Source organism: Lutzomyia longipalpis, chromosome 1, assembly GCF_024334085.1.
Source record: "Lutzomyia longipalpis isolate SR_M1_2022 chromosome 1, ASM2433408v1".
Taxonomy (NCBI): domain Eukaryota; kingdom Metazoa; phylum Arthropoda; class Insecta; order Diptera; family Psychodidae; genus Lutzomyia; species Lutzomyia longipalpis.
The window spans coordinates 26,324,230-26,349,418 of record NC_074707.1 but is presented as its reverse complement, the minus strand read 5'-3'; the positions used below and the strand labels follow the sequence as shown (position 1 = coordinate 26,349,418).

At 33.3% G+C, this 25,189-nt stretch overlaps 5 protein-coding genes across 13 annotated transcripts in view; 1 reads left to right on the top strand and 4 right to left on the bottom strand.

The window, feature by feature from the left end:
- The window catches only part of LOC129797536 (REST corepressor), a 303,631-nt gene that overhangs the window by 198,508 nt on the left and 79,934 nt on the right, over positions 1-25,189 (bottom strand). The window lies entirely within an intron of this gene.
- LOC129797503 (V-type proton ATPase catalytic subunit A) overlaps positions 1-25,189 on the bottom strand; it is a 96,231-nt gene that overhangs the window by 8,271 nt on the left and 62,771 nt on the right. The window lies entirely within an intron of this gene.
- Positions 1,065-10,253, bottom strand: LOC129797446 (hormone-sensitive lipase-like). 5 transcript variants are annotated; one of them, XM_055840008.1, is made up of 14 exons: positions 10,117-10,252; positions 9,880-9,932; positions 9,724-9,789; positions 9,551-9,652; positions 9,360-9,472; positions 7,627-7,838; positions 5,301-5,636; positions 5,051-5,231; positions 4,101-4,520; positions 3,760-4,021; positions 2,831-3,632; positions 1,891-2,016; positions 1,585-1,807; positions 1,065-1,523 (listed from the first exon to the last, which is right to left on the bottom strand). In XM_055840008.1, exons 1-14 carry the CDS (start codon positions 10,146-10,148, stop codon positions 1,296-1,298), a joined length of 3,156 nt encoding a protein of 1,051 aa, XP_055695983.1. In that variant the 5' UTR covers positions 10,149-10,252; the 3' UTR covers positions 1,065-1,295. The 5 variants fall into 5 exon arrangements, with proteins under 5 accessions (XP_055695983.1, XP_055695984.1, XP_055695987.1 ...); XM_055840009.1 differs by having other exon boundaries at positions 1,585-1,738; positions 10,117-10,250; XM_055840010.1 differs by lacking the exon at positions 1,065-1,523 and having other exon boundaries at positions 1,720-1,825; positions 10,117-10,253.
- LOC129797613 (acyl-CoA:lysophosphatidylglycerol acyltransferase 1-like) lies at positions 9,747-24,621 on the top strand. 5 transcript variants are annotated; one of them, XM_055840377.1, is made up of 7 exons: positions 9,747-9,820; positions 15,699-15,907; positions 15,982-16,405; positions 16,655-16,791; positions 16,863-17,044; positions 19,913-20,088; positions 22,859-24,621. In XM_055840377.1, the coding sequence occupies exons 2-7, from the start codon at positions 15,888-15,890 to the stop codon at positions 23,111-23,113; spliced, it is 1,194 nt and encodes a 397-aa protein (XP_055696352.1). In that variant the 5' UTR covers positions 9,747-9,820; positions 15,699-15,887; the 3' UTR covers positions 23,114-24,621. The 5 variants fall into 5 exon arrangements, with proteins under 5 accessions (XP_055696352.1, XP_055696348.1, XP_055696350.1 ...); XM_055840373.1 differs by lacking the exon at positions 9,747-9,820 and adding an exon at positions 13,879-14,014; XM_055840375.1 differs by lacking the exon at positions 9,747-9,820 and adding an exon at positions 13,923-14,206.
- On the bottom strand, positions 10,836-13,266 carry LOC129797592 (Golgi resident protein GCP60). Its single transcript, XM_055840338.1, has 3 exons — positions 13,063-13,266; positions 12,205-12,998; positions 10,836-11,411 (listed from the first exon to the last, which is right to left on the bottom strand). The coding sequence occupies exons 1-3, from the start codon at positions 13,157-13,159 to the stop codon at positions 10,986-10,988; spliced, it is 1,317 nt and encodes a 438-aa protein (XP_055696313.1). The 5' UTR covers positions 13,160-13,266; the 3' UTR covers positions 10,836-10,985.

Below are 25,189 nucleotides of genomic sequence, written 5' to 3'. Positions count from 1 at the left end.
CTCGTGAGTGTTTAATTAGAGTACACAAAAAAAAAAAGCTCTGTGGATTAACGAAGGTGCAAAAAGTTACAATAGCATAGTATTGCATATGATCTCAAATCTTTAAGTATAGATTTTATAAATCTATACTTAAAGCTCAAAGGTGTGTTGTTTGTGGAAGTATCTTTTCAGTAGATAAAATTTATCTATTGTTGAGTTGGAGATAATCAGTCAAGTAGGCGTTACCTGGGAGATATCTTTAAGACCTTTAAAATTAATTATAATTTCTAAGTTGCGAAACGATTTTTCATAACCCATTTATTTTAATTTCCACCCTTTACCTCAGTCAGATCTATTAAGCCAGAGTTTATATATGACCACTAATTAATTTAGATACAAATTGCAACACTATTACTGGCAATTCAACCAAGATAAATTGTAACAACAAAATAACACTAAAACAACACTTTGATTGACTAGTATTGACCCATTCTATCATTGAAAATGTGTTGACCGTTCTTATCTGTAATAAATAAAAAAAAACCAATAATGTGAACTTGGGGATAATAAGGGATATTTTTTTGAGTTCACATAATGTTAGGCAAATTTTTTAAGCTCCCTGTTGCTTATAATTTAAACCTTATCTTATGCCAAGGCATTATGTAGTCATTAATTAATCTTTTTGATCCTTAAATATAAGGATAGAAAAGTTAAATTAATGACTCACAGAATCAAAAGGACAACAAAACTGAAAATTTCAATTGTAAAAAAAGAAAGAAACCCCTATGTGTAAAAGAGAAGATGATTTACGATATTCCAAAATGACTCGTTGTGATGATCCTGTATTTTTTTATGTCGAAAAATTAAATTTTTTAGTTATAAAAAACTTTTAACCAGAGTGTCTATCTGTTACTACTTACATAGAAGGCTAAAAGGAAAATGATAACCTTATTTAAACTAAAAGGCGTAACAGGTGATAAGCAACAATATAAGACAGAAAGAAATAAGAAGTCTCAGTCCGATCTTAGAATCGGCCTTTTTTGGCTCTAAAATGTATATTAAAACTTAAAGCAACAAAATGATGATATTGTTCTATTAATTTATTTGGCCCCATATAGTTTTTTTTTGATTAATAGTGCTTGTGACACTAAATTATTTTTAACCCAGAGCTTTAATGCATCGTTATTGTAATTTCTTGTACTCTTTTGTAACAAACAAAGATAAGGCAATGGGCAAAAGGAAATGTGAATCTGAGTATATTATATATAATGTAATATGGTAACAATCGTGAGTATCATGAGTTATATAAGAGGTATTTAACAACAAGATTTTGTCTTATCGACAGGTACTTTCATATCCATTAACTCAGCTATTCGCTTAATGCAGAGCTTTGATCCTTGGGCGGCATCTTTAGAAAGAGCGGTAAAGTTAAGAAAACCATGTGGCAATCCTTCTAGTATGTCCAGTTCAACAGGATTTCCAATTGTTTTGAGTCTTTTTGCAAACATCACACAATCATCGAGGCAGGGATCCATCTCCAGTGTCTGTAAAAGTAAAGGGTTGACGAAATTCTATGCTATGTGATACTTTATCTTCTTTACTTACGATTATTTTAATTGGTGGCATCTCTTTTAATACAGAGTCTGTGGCAAAGTAGGGTGAAATGTAGGGATCTTTCGGTACTTGAAAGATGAATTCCTCAGATGGACTCTTTGCTTGAAGCGAATCGAAATTGCGTTTGCCAGATGGAGAAGCGTGTCTGGAATTTAGCATGTAACTTATCGGGCTGCTAACAACGCTAAACAATTTAGTGGCTATATTCTGAAAGCTGGTTCAAGGGATTGTTCTTAAAGCAGAATTTATTTATTGGAAGCTTACGAGTATGCACTGAAAGGTGCAAAATATAGTTACCCTTCTCTGAGAAAATCTACACTTAAAGTGTCCTTTCCCACTTCGAAAATTATGTTGTCTTCTGAGATAGTTCGTGATACGCATTCTATCCTATTCACCTCTTCATTTTCCTTATCAAGGGTGTATCTATTGTAACAATGAGAAGAAAGATTAATTAATTAACTGATAATTTTAAATAATATGAATATTACAAAAAAAAACACTTATTGTTAGATAAAGTCAGTGTTAGTTAATACATATTAAGATTTTTGAAATCGAATATGTGGCATAAACACATATGGATATTGAAGGTTACAAAAATGGTTATCCTAAAATATGTATTTCAACCGGTTTATTGACCGATGCGACAAATTTTTTCTCATAGCCTGAAAACTGTAAGACAGAGACTTCTAGTTTAAAGTTTTTAATAGAAATGTGGATGTAGATAGATAAAGACAATACAGCAAAAATATAGAAGGGGGGATAGGTTTTACATTCCTTTGATGGAACTTCAGATTACAATATATCTGGTGTTCAGACTGGCCGGAGGAAAAGGTCTCTCCATTATTTTCGTAATGTGAAATATCGAAATATCTAATCGTGGGTAGGGGAACGTGGACCAATTCGGACATCTTAAAGCTTTTTTCAATCCACTGTTACTTAATACTAATAAAACTATATGTAGAAAATTATTGGAATTAAAAGAAAGCATTAAATGAGCTTTAATATGGTACCAAATTTAAGAATGTTGCTTATTATTTTATACCATTTTTCTCATTTTGCGCGGAACTTTGGGGGTCCGAATTGGGCCACGTTCCCTTATTACCTATAAATTTTGAATTTAATCTGAGAGGGTAAGACTTCTCGACGATTTGTTGTATACGAATGTGTTTTACTAACTAATTATGAAAACAATCTTAATCTTATCAATATTTGAATGTTTGGCATCATTTCGACTCACCTTTCAATAAAGTTATTAACATAGTGATGAGAAGATTGACTTTTTTTCACCACATTGGTAACATCCGCATTGAACTTTTCGGTAAATTCATGTTCATATCCATTTTGTGATGGTTTATGGATGGTTATTGGTTGGGAATCTTCTTCAAATGATATTCCATTGCTTTCATCTGGGCTTGGCACCTCTGTATTTTCCACCGTGTGACTTCGTAGTGATGCTGAGGCCATTGTATCACTAAGTGTATCACTCATAGGGCTTTTGAAGGGGGCTGAAGTATTTTGTAAGTCCGTTTCAGACAATTTATCCCACGACGAGGCATCCAGTGATAGATCTGAGATCTGATCATCACTATTAGTCACTATTTTTGAAGTTTCTATACCATTGTGTGCCATAACCGTAGCATCCATTCGATTTGTTGAGTCAGAATCTGATGTTTTTTGCATATTAACAATCTTGGATTCTTTTGGTGTGATTGTAACACTTGATGAAGTTTCAATGGGAGAAGTACATTTACTGATGTTAAGAAGTTGGGTAACACGACGACGATTTCGCTCAATCTTTCCATTGTCTTCCTCATTAGGGCATGTATACGCTTTGAGGCAACTCATCATAAAGCTAAATGGTAATAGTGGATCCATCAAGCACAAAAGACGTGCTGGACTAACTACAAAGCTCACAAGTACGGGACAATACATCAGTAAAACACCATCAGGCTTTCTTATTCCGAATTCAATGCACTTTAGCGTACAGCTTAAATTCAAATTAGCTCCTGCTGAATCACCGGCAAGGATTATCTTTTCTCCTGCAATATAAAAAAAATAAGAAAAATATGAATGAAGAGATAGAAGGAATGTGGCATCTAGAGCAGATCATAAAGATATTAATCATTATCTAGCTTATAAGAGCTTGTATACTAGGCGGGAATATACCTGTCGTTCCAAGGTATTCACAATTATTGAGGGCCCAACAATATGCATAAAATACTTCTTCTAAGGCACGTGGAAAGGGAGCAGCTGGTGCCAGGCTGTAATCAATTGACAAAATTGGAACATTTAAAGTGTATGCCCAGTCTCGCAAGTAGAGCTCATGGGATTTTGAGCTTTGAGCAACAAATCCACCACCATGACAGTGAATTATCAAGCCCTTGGATGGTGGCAATGCTGAACTGCATCTATGACTTCTCTCACCCATCTAAAAGCAAAATCATTTAATTCATATAATATATCACAATTCATATATGATATACCACACAAAAATTTTTGATACTAACCATTCCCTGGCGGAAATTGTAACTTAAGAGACGAGCAGTCACTGGTCCTGGCCCTAGATGGCTTAATGGAATTGGGATTTCTACAAAACCATCTCCTGCGGATTTTAGTAGCTTCAGAGTTTCAGGTGGAATTCTTACGACTTTATTCACTTTAATTGCAGTTCCTATCACACTTGGGACGCTATACATAATTTCAGATTCAGCTAAGAACCAGAAAGCTTTGCAGAAATGTACATCGGAATTCTGCGACAAATTAACTACACGCCGAGCACGTAGTTCTGGATCAAGAAGGAATTTGCCGCTCGTCCACATGGAGCTTGTAGTTTTAGACAGACGATTGCCTTGTGAGTAGTATCCCTCTGAAAATCCAGCCATGCAGCTTAGTACAACTTTAAGGGCACCACGAATGCTCTCATGGAACTAAACAAGAAAAGAAAATCACTCACAATTAAAAGCATATGTGGCATAGATACATATTTGAAAAGTATGCAGATCTAAATTATTTAATTTTTTTTAATTGAGTAGATTCTGTGATAAATATCTTCAAATAATATTTTATACTAGTCAACCCAAGCCCCCAGCATTTTGGTAAACCTATGTATAAGATACTTTTATCAGCCATTTCACAAATTTTTGTTTTAACCCTTTGCATATGGGTCGCTAAAGTACCTATTTATGTATGTATATTTATACATGCCCTTAACATTGCACTTGAATATATAGGATGGTCAAGATAAGATGAACCGTTCTTATGGGGTAAACCTACAAAAGCGGTCCATGTTATCTTGACCATCCTATATTGTGCGAGCACAGTTCAGCTATTAGTTAAATGCTGGACTGTGGTGCGAGATTCTCTTTGTGACATTATATCAAATAAAATACTTTGTTTAGTATTGAACTTCAGTTGTTATTGACACATAGATTAATTTTCTCAAAAACAGATTACATACTTGAAATCCAAGGCAACGTCCATAGAAACAATATTGATTAATGGCCCCACCGTGAGAAAGCAGTTCTTCGGCTGTGTGGTCACTGAAGAGACTTCCCTCTGAACTCCAAGTTCGTAGGATCATAAGGTGGTCAAGAAGGATACAAAGACTAGCCAGGAGGTGACTACACGCTTCGATTTCCCTTTAAAAAAATGATAAGAGAAAGGGATTGCAAGATAAAGTTGAAAACAGATGGAATTCATTTTCTTACTTTGTATAAAGGGTCTTGCGGAAGAGTATAGAAGTACGACCTTCAAGTACGGTGCGACATGTTTTGATGCTATGCATTATGCAACAATCGATAACTTTGATGAAGCTTCTGTACCCATTTCCAGGAGTATTAATATCGAAGTCATACTCATGAGCAAATTCGCTGATCTGGTCCACGAGTGGCCGAGCCTTATCTATATGGTCAACTAGCGCTAAAAACGCACCATGGAGGCGCAAACCCATCTCGGAATCGTCATGCTTAAAGAAGTTTATATTGTTCACACACAAATCCTTGAGTGCATCAAACATGGGGGCCCGTCTCGTGTTGCTAGTAGACCTCAAAGATACAATGGATCGTTCTGAATTAGATTCAGAATCCGAAATAATAAGAGTTTCTGAACTTTGAATTGGATCTGGTGCCATTTTTTTATCATTCATTGGCATCGCGAGTTAGCTGTTTTAATTTTTGCGTAGCACAATTTCTTTTTAAAAATATAATAGCACTAGTCAGTCAGTAACACTGCATTCCTAAAATTTAATGGAAGAAACAATAATCGAGGTACACAAATGCCTACGATTCTTATGGACTCTTTGAGCAATTTTCATCACATCAATCTTTTGATGGAGCAAAATCAAGTCATAACAACCACGAATTGTCACCACGGAAATCTACTCCTTTCAGCTCGCTCTCTCGTGCTCTCAACAGCTGTGTCAGAATCTCTCTGTTGCACTCTAAGCAATAGCTTTCATGACATTAGTAGTGAGCGTAGTGTCACAAAAAATTATTATATAGCTTTTATATAAAAAACGTAGAGAACTAATGCTACCATGTCCAATTAAGCTCATTGAAGCGAATGATAAGAACAATGAACCAACAAAAAAATGGATGCTTCACTTCACTCTAATGTACACCATAGACCACGAGGACTTCGCATTTCAAAAAAAAAAAGAACATCATGTCAAAAATATTGTTAGAGCAAAACGTTTGAAAATCAATTGGAACGTCTGGCACCATGAAAAAGTGTGTACTGTGTGAACTTCGAGACGCCCGGAGATTATAAACCATACTCGTTGTAGTATGGTTCATAATCTTTGGGCGCGTCTACTTCTATTGTTTGACGGTATAGGGGAACCTGGGGTAAAACGGTGAATTTTTGGGAGATAATTTTTCCTGAGTTCCATGGAAATATTTGAATTTTCCCATGATGACTATCTTATAGCAAAGATGGTTTTCTGACCGATGGCTTATGTCCAGTACATCGGATGTACTCTTTACACTATTTTTTTTAATGCGCGACAGTAGTACATCCGCATATTCGTTGATGTGGATTTGTACTTCATCAATCAGATTTTTTGAGGCATATATACCTGGTAAAACTGAAAGAATACATAATACATATGACCTACAATTTATAGCTCGTTCTATGTTTGCATAAAATGTTAAAATTTATTTATACAGTCATAGAATTTTAAATCACATGGGAATATGTAAACTGAAGCCAAAATTCATCGTGACAAGCATCCTTATCACTGAACTTTTGATACCGAACATTTCTTTTTCGACGTCAACTTTGAATCATGAATAAACAATTCAATTTATTTGAATAAACCTATTTATTCTGTAATTATATATTTATAGAATAAAATTCTAGCATTTATTCAAATTAAAACACTTATCCGAAAGGCAAGTATTTCTTATCATTCGACGCGCCCGATGATTATGAACCATATTCCTATCTTTTAACTCAGGAGTATGGTTCGTAATCTTCGGGAGCGTCGCATTGTACATATTAAGGTCATCTTATATTTATGTAGACTGCTTTTCATCATACATTTAATTTTTTTTCATGTGGATTTTTGGTCTATCAAAATATAAGATGACCCGATATAAAGAAACTAAAAAAACATGTCATTAATATTAAAATAAAAATTTCTAATGTTCTAGTTATATAACTGACGTATTTTTTTCGCCCTTATTTAAAAAAAAATCATATTATAGGGAGCTGTAAGAAAATAAAAACTTAAAAAAAACTGAGAATAACTTGATTGAAAAATAATCATAACTTCTCTTTAGTGATAAAAAATATTTGAAAAAAAAGGCTGTCAAAGATTCGCTATGAAGCTGAAGGATTTTTGCCGTCCTTAATGTTACTTATTTGTTTTTGCAGCATTTCATTATCTTTAGCTAGTGATTCGTTCTTCTCCCGCAGCATTCTGTTTTCTGCAATTAACCTCTTAAGTTCCGTTTGAAATTCCTTGAGGCTTCAATTAAAATTTTAAAAAATTGTAAGGGACAAAACGAAGAATATATATTTTTAAGCGTTTACCTAGAATTAGCTTCTTTCAGTTCAATGATGTATTCGCAAGCTTTGGCTAGAATACCGCCTTTAGATTGTCCTTCTAGATTGCCACACCCACTGCGTGGAACTTCAGTCGGATCTGGTGGGATAATTTTGCTCAACTTTAGTATCCAATTATTAATTTTGTCTCGTCGACGCCTCTCAACTTCATTGTGTGTTGCTCGTCGTCGTTCATCTCTCTGCAATAATTCAGGAAATAAATATAAACTTTTTCAAGTACAAAAAGTAAAGGGTTATATAATAGGTTTAACCGACTTAACCCGTTTCACCAAAACGTAAAATATTATCCTGAGTTGTTTTATTCGTTATTTAGTGATATATTTTAATTATATAATCTTGAATATTTAGGGGAGGGCGGGGCTAATAAAGTCACTTAAGGGTTTGGAAAAAGCTTAAAATATCATATTTCCTAGCTAGATAGAACAAAATGATCTGAGAAAGAGTTGTAGGGCAGTAAATTTCCTAAAGAATTGAGCAATACATTTCGCTTTATCTGTTTGGGAAATATGATATTTTGAGCTTTTTCTAAACCCTTAAGTGACTTTTTTAACCCCGGTCTCCCCTATGTATATCCTTTAAACATTCGTTTGTAGTGGTTATAATAAAGATCATTTTATTATTATCATTAAATATTTTTATTTATTATATTAAACTAAGGGATGGTCACGTTATTTTGGAAACTCTACAGGAACAAAATGGCCAAAATGTGAGAATTTCAAATAAATTTTTTGAGCACAAAAATTTATTTTCTAAATCAAAAATACTGAATTCTTATCAGTATTTGGCCATTTAACAAGAGTGCAAGCAGATTTCAAAATTTTGGTTTAAAAATTGGTTTGAAAATCGCTCTTGAAAGTCCCCGAGTTTCCAAAATAACGTGACCATCACTTAGTCAACCCGAGACCCCAATCACCTATGAGCAAACTAAATTTTAAACTATAAAAGGGGGCGTATTTTAGTAGGGGGATGAATACGGTACCCCGAAAAAAAATTTAAAATGTGGAGGCGCTATAAAGGGGGGTTGGGGTGGAATCCCATATAGCGCTTGCAACTCGTATTGACCCCCTCTACCCCCATTTCAAACATCAAGAATGGCCCAGCCGTTTCGGAGAAGTTCATGTGCCACAGACAAACAGACAAAAAAAAAACAGACTTTTCAGCTTTATATATTAAGATTTCAGCTTTTAAGATAGACTTAGCAATTTATGAGTTGCATGAATGGATGCAGAGTTCAGATTCTTTGATTATTTGAATAGGTTTTTCCGTGTTTTACAATGAACTATTTTTTAAAACAAGAATACCTTTAGAGAGTTGGCTATAAAGGATACATTTTTTGGTAGCTCTCGTCCCTTATTTACCCCCCCTTCATCAGCGATCAGTATATATTTTAATGAAGATCTACAAAACAGCGAGTTAATAATGCTTTATCTATTGCTTAGAGTTTTTTGATATGGCCTGCATATGCAATGCGCATAATGTTATAATAACAAAATTTATGTTGCGTTAAGATATTTATAGCTTCATACACTAAAATCTCTTGTTTAATAGCTTTTATATGACAAATTTTCTAAAAATTTTGATAAAATATTTAGAAGCTGCCCTTTTTCAAAGGTCTATCTTGGCTGCTGTGTAGAAATGGCGATTTCTTCTATATATCACAGAAAGCGGATTGTTGTTTATTTGGAATTATATTTACCCACCTTTCTAACATTTGAGTGCTGTATTACAGGAGAAACAACAACCTCGGACTTTGCTGGAGTATTGCGTTGTGTTTGGAATATATTCGATGGACTTCCAATAACGTATACCTGACCTGGAAAGAAAGTGATGAAAATGTTTGCGTTAGTTGCGTTTGAACACTGCCTTTTCCAAAAATTGTCTGATTTCTTACATGGCTGTGACATATTGGAGGTGTTTACAGCAGCCGTTGTTACTGTGCTTTGGAGATTAGATTCAGATTCTCCAAGGCTGACTAGTCGATACGTAATCAATCCTAGAATGAAAAAGAATCACAGATGAAAGGTTAGCATTTCTTCTTTTATCGTCAAATAAAATAAAACTGACCATTCTCGGTTTTTACAGATGTGTACCGAATATTCTCATCTGATGTATTGAGTGTATCCTGTGACGCTATATCCGGAAAGAATTACAATGCAGAAGAGTAGGTATATTTTACCATAATTTACTAACATGTCCGAAAGTAACCATATTTTTTCTTACCAATTGAATTCTCATCAACCAAACTAATAAGGTCATTTTCTCCATCAGCACCGCTAAAAAAAAAGATAAGGCATTTAACTTAAAATTTTCTTGGGGCAGAATGCAAACAAAACCGAATGAATTGTGTGCAATTTATAGAAATGACCTTTTGTTCCGCGGGACGCATTGTTTGGAGCCAAGAAATCCAAAATTGCGTAACATTATTTTTCAATATATTAAATCGCATGCCTAGCTTACCTGTTATCCAGATCGGAGGTCTTAAAACTCATTCTTCACGGATTTTTCATTGCTTCTATTTACAAAACTTTTATAAACAAATTTATGGTCACGGGAATCTTGTCATGTGATCGACCCATTAAAAAATTTTTCACATGAAAATAAGTTGAGGGAAATGTCTTCGGAAGTCTTGTCATATACTCATCATAACCTTAAGCTCATCATTTGAACAGGGGGATGCCCAACCCCGAGAAAGATTTGGAAATTATTTTTAATTTTTATGTTAGCCATTGTAGCTTGAAAAGGCTGGGGCCGTAAAGCCTTAAAAAAAATGTTTTTAACAATTTTTAGTTGGAAAAATAGTAGAATCAGTAGAATTAAGTAAAATTTGGGAAAATAAAATAATTAAATTTTGGGTCTACAATGAAATTGAGAACTAATTTTTAAATTCCCATCTTACATTTTTGTTAAATAACTTTTTTCTGGTGGTCAAATCGATCTAAACCTACCTCTTATGCCTTCATTGCATCATACGTGTCAATATATGTTATATAGGCTCATTCGACTGAAAGAATTTTTTTAGTCTTTGGAGTATCACCTACCTATCAATCGTATAAATATTTTGACACATTAAAAAAATTCTCAAGCGATATCGAAGTTGAAGATTATTATTTCGTTATTTTCTATTCGTTTTAAGATCCAGATAATCATGTTTTAGTTTATATCACTGAAACATATAATTTATGTCACCTTGATATACATTTATTATATCAATTTTCATTACACTCTCAGTGTTTAACATTAATTTTTTTTAGATAGGTATACCTAAATTATGTATTAGTTATATATACATATATAAGTGTGTTGAGTAGTGTGTCATACAGGAAAGTTTATCGAGTGTAAAAAACTCGATAATATAGGGTCTTAGATCGCCATAAACTATAAGAATTGTCGAATTTGAGGAGGTACACCCCATCTCCGGGATAAACATGTGAACCAGCGTAAACCTCATTTTGACAATCTCTACGATAAATGGGAACAATAATAGAGACTGGTGGTTTATTTTGAAGAGACGATGGGATTGTTGTCTGCAATGGACCTGACTCTAAGTCATCTACTGTAGCAATGTCAGATGATTCGAGATCTTCCTCATCCTCTCCAAGATCTTCCTCGTCGTCGCTCTCGCTTATATGCACAGAAACTTCGGATGTGTAGGATTTTCCCCATTCGAAGTATACTCCAAAGCCGATATCATAGTTGTCTGTGCAGAATTCCCAGAATAAGCAAGACCCACCCTCATGTGTAGGAACACGGACCTAAAAGATTGAATATGAAATTAAATGGTATATAGGGGAGACCGGGGTTAAAAAAGTCACTTAAGGGTTTATAAAAAGCTCAAAATATCATATTTCCCAAACGGATAAAACGAAATGTATAGCTCATTTCTTTAGGAAATTTACCGCCCTACAATTTTTTCTCAGATCATTTTGTTCTATCTAGCTAGGAAATATGATATTTTAAGCTTTTTTCCAAACCCTTAAGTGACTCTATTAGCCCCGGTCTCCCCTAACTCTTTTCAAAAGTTTTTTAAAACTTTTTAAAAGTTTATGGAAAGGAATGTATTTATAGCTGGCAGGTATTTTCCAAAAGATCAACACGTCAATTAATTATCGTCCTTTGCACAACAATGTTCTATATAATAAAGAAAGCTTTGGTTACTGATAATCGCCTCTGCACAGCATAATTAGATATTTGAGATCGACAGTGGCCTCAAAATACTCATAGACCTTTTTTTAAGACCCCTAAGAAAAAAAGCTAAATTTTTACTTTTTTTTTAGAAAATCTTTCGATCATCTCAATTATCTAAACATGACGTGCAGTGTTTCTATGTAAAGTTTTAGCCGCATTTAATTAATATAGAGCTCTTAGGGAGCTATCAGCACTAGATGCAATAAAGGTAAGAAAGTAGAAATGGTTCATTAATCTTTCAGAGTAAAAATGTATAAAGGAGACGTGCACGCACATAGTACATAATATAAAAAATATAATACAAAGATGATTCCTTTAGCTTTAGTTAGTTTTGTGTAAAATGTTAGCGTATATACTCACTGTCACTGTGTCACCATGCCCAACTCTAATTACTCCATCTCCTGATCCGGCAGAAACTTCTGCTTTGAATGCTTTTAAGTCGGATCTTGTCCACATACTAGCTCGACTTATTACTGGATACTCAAATGATTCCTCATTTTCACTTTGGTATTGATTCTCTTCTGCTTCCGTGGCTAATTCAGCCCTTTCAAGAGAATTTTCCGTGCTACATACTTTAGTTTGGATTTTGTTTATGCCCTCGGGCGTGACTTGAACTTGTAGTTGCTGCATATATTGATGATAATGCTCATTTTGAAGCTGACGTATGAGATGGGCCTGCTGATCTGGATTTCCCGGAAATTGTTTTTCAGCATAAGCTTTGAATTGATGAAAAGTCTGCTGATTGAGCATATTCTGTAGCTGCCGCTTTTGCTGCTCTGCACGATTTTTCTCATCATCAATTTTTTTTTGTTCCTCTACCTTCAATCGTTCTAATTCTTGACGGTCTCGTTCGAGTTGCATCTCTTGCTCAGCTTGCTTCACTTTCTCCTCCTTGTCTTTGCGAATAGCTTCAACGTATGGTTTGAACGTAGGGCAAAGACGGTCCAGAAGATCGATAAATCCTTGCATTGCATGACCTCGACCAATTTGTCCAAGTTGCTGCCAAGCCAGGCGTCTATCGCGTCCAATTACATCCAAAACACCAACCGGCGGAGTGTTCTGGAAGTCAAGAGGCCCATGTGTTGCTTGCTGTGTGAAAGCCACAAGTTTTAAATTGTCCTCATAACTAATGTAGACCGCTTTCCCGAGTTTTTCTAAAAAAAAAAAGATGATTTTTTTTATCCAGCAAGGAACATAGAAATGCACTGTTATACATACCTTTGTAAAATTTAAGTGAAAGCCGATAGATCTCTTTGAGAGGGAAGCCCCACTTTTCTCCCTCCTCGATCACTACATCTTCAACTGTCTCACTCATCCGAAAAAGGATTACAACTTCTTGTGAAAATTTACAGAAAAAATGTCTATTTTGAAGCTACAGTGGCTATAATGTCAAATTATTACTTAAAACTGACGGTAGGTGGATATTTTAGGACGTCGGTTGCATCAGTTATTTAACACTTGGTGGAAAAAATTGTAACTGCTTCGAATCTTAAAATTCTTAAAATTTTATATCTTATCTACATTTTTATTATCTATGTATGGAATTTTCTAAAATAGCAGAAAGAAAAACCCGAAAGTTTTTTTTTCTGCCTCCATATTTCCTAATGAAGTTTCCTAAATCATAAATGTGGACTCTTTTCTGCAGAAAATGACTAAATAATAAATGAATTCAGTAGAATAAATAATTATGTAAAATTGTAGTTTGAGTTGACAATTTTGCATTGATTATTCTTCGAATATTTTTTCAGTGTTAGTTTTCTTAATTAATTAATCAAGCGCAGAAATGCTTGAAGTAAGATTAAGAATTATATGTATATCTTATATGTAATTTTATATTATAAAATAAAGTAGTGAAACTTTATATCCTCGATCAGTATACAGTCCTTTGTTAATTACATATTGAGTATCTTTTATCAGCTGGTAAAAATTATCAATTTTGTTGTCCACGTTCTGCCAAAAGTTGGTTCATCAAGTGTTAAGAATTTTCCTTTTTTTTATGTGTGGCGATATGTCAGCTGATGTTACGAGTAAGTACGAATAGATACGAGAAGTCAGATATGCCAGAGTGACGTCAGTCAGTGCCTCCATAAATTTAATGTGCGTGCATTTTATTTAATCGACACAAAAGACGAAAATTTGCTGAAAAAATGCAGTGAAAAAAGTACACTGCGTAAGTTAATTGTGTTATCTGTTCATTAGGCGACAATTGGGTTACACATTGCTAAAGTTACGATTTGGTGGGCTTAGTTTGCCGGGTGGGCACGCATCGTCTGATGTTTTTGGTATTTATATTATTTGATGTCAAAAAGTAAATAAAGATTACTTTGATTGCGCTTCATTTGTTAAACGCACTTCTTTTGAGGTGAGGTATCGATCAGAATTCTCCATTAAAAATTTAAATACAAATTTTGTATGCAAGGCACTAAATTTTGTGGGTTGCACCGAAATTGGGAGGGAGAAATAAAACCTTGAATGGGTGAAGTGAGTGGAAAAAAATTATTAAATATTTAATATGTCTAGTCCGTTTTATTATTCCATCCCATATCTTCCACACATTTAAATATCAATGATTCATTGGGCTGATTGACGAAAAAAGATATCATGCAGTCAATGTAGCTGGCGACCATTGAGAATCCTTGAAATTAATTCCCAAATTTTGCTATAACTTGGTACATATGTGTTTGTTTTCATTTCATTTACTTTGTTTTCTAATAAATCGATTTACAGATATTTTCGTTAAGAAAATTTTCAATATTCTGATAGAGGATAAAATCTTATCATGATTGGCCGCAGTGCACAGGAGATGAAAGTCTCCGAACCTCAATTAACGTAACGTAACGTAACGTATCATGATATTTGTTACACTTTAAACCCTTTAAACATAAATGAATGTACGTAAAGCAAAAGCCATCAACACGTTTAGTCCCGGATATCATAAGGAAAGATCTCCGAAATTTAAAGTGTTTTAAAATCACTAAAATTGTTATTTTTGAATATTTGCTATTCATAATTAAATTATTCCATAATAGGACCAGATATTATAGAATTAGAGGGAGGGAGAAGTGAGTTAGAGCAGATAGAGGAAGGATGATGATTAGATAAAGCATTTTGTCATATTCTTTAGAATTAAAAAACCCTTTATCTGTCTGGCCTTTCAACAAGTAAGAACTGAATTTCAAATTCCCTTGTTACTGTACTTACTACTATAATATAAATCATACATTTAAATAATTAACAAATAAGAAAAAAAAAACAATCATGACTATTTCTGCTAAGCACAACTTCTGTATTCATCCTAAAATAAAAAGTCGTCAGATCGGGTTTTGTACTCTTGAATTTGGATAGTTTCCCCTTTAGATTTAGATTCTCTTATTAGCCTCGAAGATCTAAGAATTTTTTTTACAATGTTAAATTGAATGGTGCCTCACAAATACAGTCATGTGGCTCTAGATTGAATGCACAATCACCCTATGTTTAGAAGTTGTGTAATGTGAAATCAGTATCCAGGAAAAAATGATAACGAGATAAGACTTATATTAAGTTTGAATGCAAAGTTGAGTGGGCACAAGGTCGCAAAACAGTGCTACAGTGAGAAAAGTAAGGAGTATAATAATTGCTGTGAGACTGCATAATAGAGATCATACTTAATTTTCAACATTTTCCACTACCTTTTTTTTTATTTACTGTTTTTTAGCCTTTGCCATGTTACTATAAAAATGAGAAATAAAAATTTCATTTGTAATTTCTATAGTTTTAAGAAAATGATGTTTATTGTTTTTTTTTAGAAAAAATTAAATTCCCCAATAAATTGATATTTCATTATACTAATTGAACCTTTTTTTTTCTTCATGCAGTGAGAGTTTGGGTCAAGTGAGATATGATACTATCACATATTTTCAACGTTTTTTACGTGAAGGACACACATCAGACGAATGTTTTAATAAAACATATATCGCCAAAACATTAGCATTGAAAAATTAACCCGGAAAATATCGCGTTAGGAGTTCTACGAAATTTCAGAACATTATTAAGAATCGACGAAAATGATAATCAGTGATATTGGGTAGGTTCACAAGGCTTAGATTTTTTTATTTTTATCAATATTGTTGTAATTTTTGTTCTCTTACATCTTTTCAGCAAACTCGCGAAATATCCACGAGCTGTATTTCGTTTTGTTTTCATCATTGCAAACAATATCTATTGTATTCCCACGTATGTGGTGTGGATGGTACTCCTTTTGCCATTACGGCAGTGTCATCCTAGACTCTACTATAGAATCGAGGGCATTCTCTTTCACTGGCTCCTTGCTATTGTTTCAATGTGGTCATACACTGCTGGCTATGACATAGTAGAACTGGGTGACAATATTACACCATGTAAGAATAAAAGGACACTCGTTTTGGCTAATCATCAAAGTACAGCAGATGTGCCGCTTATGATGGCGGCATTTAATGCAAAATCACAAATTTTGCCTAACGTTATGTGGATTATGGATAGACTTTTCAAGTATACAAATTTTGGCATCGTTAGTTTAATACATCAAGACTTCTTCATTGCGTCTGTAAGTAAAACTTTATGGTAGATCATTTTCTCTACATACTTCATAAATCTGTTATCTGTTAGGATTCTAAAAAGTATTTTTTTTTTCATATATACGTTACTCCGTCCTTTTTGATTTTTTTGAGAAAGTGTTCTTTTTACTTTCTTAGTTTATAGTTTGAAAGCATTAAGTTCAGCTGCAAAATATAATTCAATGAAAATCAGTCTGTGTTTAAAAATTTGAAAATTAATTTAAACAATGTCTTTTTAGGGAAAAGCAAATCGAGAAAAGTCGATAGATTTGCTAAAGCAGCATTTAATTGAATCATACATTCCTAGGGATCGTAAATGGATGGTTCTTTTTCCAGAAGGGGGATTCCTCAGGAAACGCAGAGAAATTAGTCAGCGGTAAGTTAAAAATAAATTTATGGTAGATACAATGGATTGTGGAAATATTTTTGTTATTATTTTTTTTTAAGATATGCACGTCACAATAATTTGCCTATTCTAAAAAATGTTACACTGCCTCGTGTTGGAGCCCTGAGAGCTATAATGGATGTGTTTGATGGTGATAGTAATAGGTGTGGAAACAACAACAGTGGAATAAAAGCATATGTAAATGGTGATATTACAAATAGTAACAGCAAAGAAACTAATCAAGGTGAGTGATATTGAAAGATTTGATTTTCAAATTAATATTTGAGAAAAAAATTAATATCAATTTATGAATTAATTTTTTTTTTTTGGTAATCAATGATAAATAAGACGGAAGCAATGGAAAGAAAACCTTTTTTAGTTTTCCATCAGTTTTCTTATATTAATAATTACATAAATAAAACTCAACTAGGGTGTAAAATAACTATTTTCTTAAGTAGTTTCAGCCAACATTGTATATTACAAATAGGTAGGGGAGACCGGGGTTAAAAAAGTCACTTAAAGGTTTAGAAAAAGCTCAAAATAACATATTTCCCAAACAGATAAAGCGAAATGTTTAGCTCATTTCTTTAGGAAATTCACTGCCCTACAACTCGTTCTCAGATTATTTTTTTCTGTCTAGCTAGGAAATATGAATTTTAGGCTTTTTCCAAACCCTTAAGTGACTTTATTAGCCCCGGTCTCCCCTAATATTAAAATTAAACAGACAATGACGGGGGTGAGCTTCATATCCTCAAAGATGATTCATTAATCGTTCCAGTCTTCTAATGATTTGCATATCTTTTGAGTCTAACCCTTGTTTTAATTAATCGCACAATTGAACAATTCAATATTTCTTTAATGATCTCAAATCCCTCGTTATAGGAAACCACACTATTATTATTAAATTCTATTATCGACAGAATTTTGGCGTATACGTTTATTGGAATGTAGTGAATAGGGATCCCAAATTTGAGCTCGATTAGACGAGTTTGCATTTCAGTGAGTACACTTAAGCTGTGCTTATTTTGAAGATAAGTACTCGTTTTTCTTCCAAAATATTTTAATGCTGAAAGAACAGAAAAAATGTTACACTGCCCCCTGTTGGAGCCCTGAGAGATATAAATGGTCTCTAAACATCGCATATAAAAATATATATAAAAATAATAACATAAAACTGAAAACGGTCTTCTTCTCATAATTCCGTCTCATAAAAGAACTAGACTAATCAACAGATTTAAAAAAATATATACACTACCCTAAAAAAGTTTCCGGGCAAGCAAAAATGGGGTATTTTTGAAGGCACATTTCAAGTGGCTATATCTCCGGCTGTGGTCAACCGATTTTCAAAAATTTATTAGTTTTGAAAAGGTAAATTTCTCACCTTTCCAAAACTGGTAAATTTTTGAAAATCGATTAACCCGTTATTTATTGGCAGCCATTTTGGTAAAGCTAGGAAAAAGCCTATTTTTCACGATTTCACAAATTTTGACTTTGACCTCTTGCATCTCGGCCGCCAGTGCACCGATTTTGATGAATAGATAGTCGTTGGAAAGGTAATTTAATTCCCTTTCCAGATCTGCTAAATTTTTGAAAATCGGTCAAGCGGTTCGGTTGTAACAGTCATTCTAGTGAACTATAGTGAAAAAATACACTTTTGACTATATCTCAGCTTAGGGTTGACCGATTTGGACAAACTCGGATTCAAATGGTAGCTAATAATGCCCTCTAACTTTAAAAAAAAATTCATCCCGATCCGTCACGTGGTTCTTTTTTAATGTTTTTTTATGTGACCCCCTTATGTTACAAAAAGTGTACCCTAACTTCATTCGCTTCCCAGATTTTTTTATAAGTTACACCTGGCTCAAATTTCATCAGAATTAATAGTAGACATTATCATCTAACTTTTAAAAAAAATTTCACTCAAATCCATCAAGGGGTTCTCCTGTAATGTCAATTTTTGTGAAGCTATGACCCATTTTTGCGTTAAAAGTTGTCAATTTGACTTGAGCAATCCATCAGCTCTTGAGCGTGATTTGACTCAAATCCTTGTTAAATCGTCTTAAAAATGTTAGTAAAGATATCCTGGACCTTATTTTGATTTGTTATCCCCATTTAATGAAAAAAAAAATTTACGATTTTTCGCCCAAAATCTTAATATTACCAACCTCAAGAGCCACAATATGAGTATTAGCAGATTTCAAGTTAGGAATTCATTATTTTTATTTAGAATCAAATCCCATTGACATAACAATATAAAAGAAGGTCAAGGATGTTTATACAAATATTTTAAATACAATTTGAGTCATGATTTAGTGGGGGGGAGGGGGGGTATAACAGGTAAAAGACAAAAATCGCGCATAGCTTCACAAAAATTGACATTTCAGGAGAACCCCTTGATGGATTTGAGTGAATTTTTTTTTTAAAGTTAGATGATAATGTCTACTATTAATTCTGATGAAATTTGAGCCAGGTGTAACTTATAAAAAAATCTGGGAAGCGAATGAAGTTAGGGTACACTTTTTGTAACATAAGGGGGTCACATAAAAAAATATTAAAAAAGAACCACGTGACGGATCGGGATGAATTTTTTTTTAAAGTTAGAGGGCATTATTAGCTACCATTTGAATCCGAGTTTGTCCAAATCGGTCAACCCTAAGCTGAGATATAGTCAAAAGTGTATTTTTTCACTATAGTTCACTAGAATGACTGTTACAACCGAACCGCTTGACCGATTTTCAAAAATTTAGCAGATCTGGAAAGGGAATTAAATTACCTTTCCAACGACTATCTATTCATCAAAATCGGTGCACTGGCGGTCGAGATGCAAGAGGTCAAAGTCAAAATTTGTGAAATCGTGAAAAATAGGCTTTTTCCTAGCTTTACCAAAATGGTTGCCAATAAATAACGGGTTAACCGATTTTCAAAAATTTACCAGTTTTGGAAAGGTGAGAAATTTACCTTTTCAAAACTAAGAAATTTTTGAAAATCGGTTGACCACAGCCGGAGATATAGCCACTTGAAATTTGCCTTCAAAAATACCCCATTTTTGCTTGCCCGGAAACTTTTTTAGGGTAGTGTATGTATATCGTGCGTTTTTTTCCTTTTTGGTTAGATACATTATGCAGCAATTTATCTTCAGAAAGCAATTGCAATAAATATTTGGAATATGTTTTGGATGTAACGATAGCATATCCAAATGGTGAACCTCTTGATCTCCCAAATATTATCCATGGACTGCGGGATGAATGTCAAACATACTTCTACTATAGATTGTATCAATATTCAGAGGTGAGGATCTATTTTTTTGTTTATGTATATACAGGGTGGCGCATAATTAATGCATGATTTTGCATGTAAAGCAGCCTTAAGTCATACATTAACTTATGCGCCCCTCTATAAAACTAGTTAACTCGAATTTTCTATCATAAGTAAGTTTTTATTTCAAACTGTAATTTGGGTGCGCAGTTTTTTTGTAGACCAGGTAAAGTAAGCAAACATAATCAAGAGTACAATAGATCCTCTTCTTAGTATGCATTTCTTTGATTTAAATTACTTTAAAATACGATTTTTATTATATATGTCATTATGAAGGGTGGGACTCGTTGCAGTCGTTTCGAAGGAGTTTACACAAACTTTTTTTTTAATATATTAAGATGATTCATTGTACTCTGATTATCTTTACCTCTTACCTACCACTTAATTGTTGATTAGTGGACTTCAACATGTAGCACCATAATAGTGTTTTTTCGTCGGAAACTCAACACCTTCAGATTGGAGTCAAACTTTGTATTATATAGGCATGAGGTAAATTGTCGCTTCGCGTAAATTTTAGGGAGAAAAATATTGTCATAGTTTATAAATAGAATAGAACCACTTATCAATTCCAAAAGATAATTGGTAAACAGAAGAAATCATTTTCGTACAACATTTCGGGCGCCAAATTCAAAAATTCGCATAAAATGCATGACTTTTATATGTGGCTACCTGATGGGGGGCTTTGGGGGGGAAATGAATACGGCCATCTGAAACCGCCTGTTATAAGGAGCCTCTGTACCTTTCATCGCAATCGATCAAACGGTGTGGATTTGTATAGAAAAGAAGGAACGACGATTACCAACAAACAGGCCTTTCTTTATTATATGTAGGGGAGACCGGGGTAAAAATAGTCATTTTGGAATTTTCAAATGCCAATTTCTCCCAAAATATAAATCGGAAAAATCGGAAAAAATTAGGGTGCAAAGCCCTAGCAACCTATAATTTTTGACAGTAATTTGGAGGTTATCCGATCAGTACTTTAGGAGTTAAAAATGAAAATAGATTTTTGGCCCATTTCCCAAACTTTTGCGTATTGAGAAAAACGCGTTTTCCGAACATTTCCTTCAGCAGTTTTCCCATCTGATAATTTTTCTCACTAGCTGGATTAGTGCAGAAAATGTTGCCAAGGTGTATTTTTCAATAACTTTTAATGATTTTTCTCTACAATTTTTTGAATCAAAACATACCCCTTGGGGTAGATCTAGTCATCCCATGTAAATTATATGGGAGATCGAAATTTTTGGCATATTTTCTATTCATTTGTTGCAAAATGGCGTGTTTGAGAAAATCGCAAAATTCTCTGTTTTAGTGCATATAAAAGTGAAATTCCTTGTCGCGGATCAAAAGGTGAGAAGTTTAGCTATCAACTACTATCAATCTCTCAGTTGGAAAATCATTGGAAATGTCGGAAAATTCGACCGACTTTATTTAGCCAACTGGTGACTATATTTACCCGCCGCGTTTAAAAAAAGTCAGAAGCGGAAGGGTTTAGGAAAAGCTCGAAAACTCATATTTCCCGTGGAGATAGAGAAAAGTGGTCTGAGACAAAGTTGTAGGCCAGGAAATTTCCCATAAGAATGACCTATCGAGGAAATTTTCTTGCCCTTGGGGAATCCTGCAGATAAGGATTTACGCAAATTGACTATTTTTACCCCGGTCTCCCCTATAGTTAAGAACGTTCGACAAATAAAAAATTATAATGAAAAAATGTGTTCTAGCATGGATGGCTGTTGGTTGTTGTCTTACAGCTAGAAAACGGTAACCTCAGCTAGACTTTAATGTACATACATATATTTATACTTGGAAATTAAAGCCGGAAGTATCCTTTTTAACCTTTGGAATGCGGAGGCCTTGGTAGTTACGTAGAATGCGAAGGTGGGGTCGTTGAACGACCCCAAAAAGAAGGCCAATTTTCTCCAAAACTATAGAACCTGGAGTTGTCGGGTTAGTGCCTATAGATTCCTTATATAGTCCTCTTGCCCCTTGCATCACAAATTCGCCACCCGGAAACACGCAGAAGAAGATATTAGGGAAAAACATTTTTCACTCATTTTTCACACTTTCTTCGTGAGAAATTTGCCACGAAGTTTACCGCAACCACTATTTTTTCCACTACTTCCCCGCATTCCCCTCACTTCCCGCACCATGATAAATGGCAATATTTCTCGAATATTCTTTATTGTTTTGCACATTTATATGTTTTTAATTATGTTTTATGTTGTTTATGTCACTTATTCGCGATAATTCTGACACTGAGAAGGTAAAGTGAAAAAGTAAACACAACCCTTTAACCCCCTTCAACCATATGATTTATGATGTGACTAACTTCATTCTAAAAAATTTTCCGCAGCATGGCCGTTACACCAATTTTTGAATTCCCTTCTTCTACATTTTCCTTAATAACTTTTCTTGTGGTAGTCGGATTGAGCTGAAATTTTTACACAACCTCCTCAGATAACCAAAGAACTTATTTCCAAAAGATGGGAATGGTATCTTTTATATTTATGGAGATATAACACGAAATATAGCGCTGGGGTCGTTCAACGACCCCGCTCCGCATTCCAAGGGTTAAATATAACTCGAGAATGGCTTACCCGATTTTGGGATTTATACCAATAGTTGAAATTTATAAACAAACGTTTAATTGTAGTACACCAACACTTAAAACTAGCTAATGCGTTATTATTGATTGTGTCGTTTTTAATTACTAATTGCTTTTTATCGCATTTTTTTCCTTCTGTAGATTCCAAAAGAGAATGAATCTCTCACAAAATGGCTGTATGATCGTTTTGTTGAGAAGGAGACACTGCTCGAAAATTTTTACAGAACAAAAAGCTTTACTGGAGTTGCCTCAATGTGTGGTCCGACTGTAGTACACCAAGATATGATTAGATTTGTAATAATTAACCTATTTTTCATAACATCAACATATTTTCACCTCCAAATGTTTTACACATTCATCGACTACTATCAATTTTACGCTCATAGTGCTGTATAAAAGCGATTATTATATACAAATTAAGAACTATACTATTATGTTACGGTTATAACATGTAACGCTGTTTATTTAATAGTGCACCTTTATGTAAGAAATAAACCAATATATTATATGACATGTAATGTAATGTTGAAAGAAAAGATTTCCACAGCAAATATCCTGACTCCTTTAGGGGGTACATTTAGGTACATAGAAGAAATCAGGCTCTAGTCTTTATCATTATATATTATATTTTTTGTTTTCTAAACATGCTCTGGCTCATCATGATGATAAATTTATATTATAAAAGTTAGTTTCTAGAGCTTGATTTACAGTCAATATAATGCATTCAGTATGCATATTTCTTACATATGGGCATACCTACCAGCTATTTTATATTAAATTGATTGACATTAATAAATAAATCGTTATTAAAACAAATATGTGTATTGAAATAAAATCATTGCAGAGTCGCTAAAACACATATAAAAACAAAACGAAGAAAAAATATTAAAGTTACAGATTGTGATAAAAAATATTAAAGGAGTTTATTACCGAATAATATTAAAAAGAAAAAGTCAAAATAATTTTTAAGTAAAGAATAAAAATAAATAGTTGGTCACGTCTCTAATGAGAAATGGGTATCAACTAATAATAATCTATGAAAGATTACAAAGCACGTTAAAATAAAAGAAATGAGTCTTTTAGGATGTAGGGGATAAAAGTTTTTATTTGCCAGAATGCTATGCATGCACACAATATTCCTCCTGTGGTTTGAATAAATTGACTATTAGATTAATGAGAAGAATTCAAAATTTGCGAATTTTTATCAATAACACAATATTACTCTTATCCAAATATGAAAATTCCAATTATCGTAAAAACTAAATACATATACCTACTATTTGCAGGTGAAAAAAGAAATAAAATATGTATGTTCAATGCAATTTTTACTATTAATAATAACAAAAAATAGTAGTAATATTTTTTTTCTGCATCACACAAAAATAATTCTATATACATAGTAGTATTTTACATGGTATTTAAAATTTAACACATTAAAAAAATGCAATTTTTGTCGTAGAAATTTTTTTACATTACAGTAAGGCTATAATAAAAAAAAATGGAAGAAAAACATTACCTAATTAAAATTAAAAGTTTCGACAGTTGACCGCCAATATAGGAGTGATAAAAGTGTCCTAGTTTCACAAAGAAATTTTTACACTAGAAATAGGAAAAAATATGTACATACATATTTATACAATATTCCACGAGGAGCTATTATCCCACTGGAAATAGTATCATAAGATATATCAACGATAACTTAAATTATATCATAAAGAAATAATATTTATTTTGTCTTAAATAATTCACAAGCAATGAAAGGAATAAGAGGTGGTTTGTGTGCACCGGTTGATGTGCATTTTTTTGTATTTTTGAAATTCAGAGTGAAAGTAAAAGAATAATTGGAAATGTTACCGCCAAAGGAAAGTAAGTTTTCATTAAAAAAAAAAAGAAAAAAAGTGTAATTGAAGTTTTTTTTAATACTACAAAAAATATTTCTCTTTGCAGGCTGCTTATTAGAGCTTTACGATTCTTTTCGTCTTTGCTTAAATACAATTATGTACCTGTCTCTGTTCGAGAAAAGAAAAAAGTACAAATCCCCCTGTGAGATTTCACATAGTATACCGAAATACAGTCAAGTCGCGCAGTAGGACTGTTCTCAATATTTAGAATTTTAGAAATATTTAGCAACTTTTTATCTTCCTTATAGTCATTCAGACGGTTTTTCAATCGTAAATGAATTTAATTTCTACTCATATTCAAACCTGTACCTGTGTGAGACCGACTGATATAACTGGATGTGTTATGATTGACTTTTTTAGCTGTATTTCTTTCTGACACAGCTTTTGTGTACCTACCGATAAAAATCGTAAATCATCAGATTGGGCTTAAACCTGGTATAAGCACGAATAATGGTCCCTACATTCCATAAAAAGCGTATGCGTAAATTTTTTTCTGGTCGATGTTACTACAACGAAAAAGAAAGGTACCTAATAGATAAAGATTTGCGATAAACGGATAAGTTTAATTATG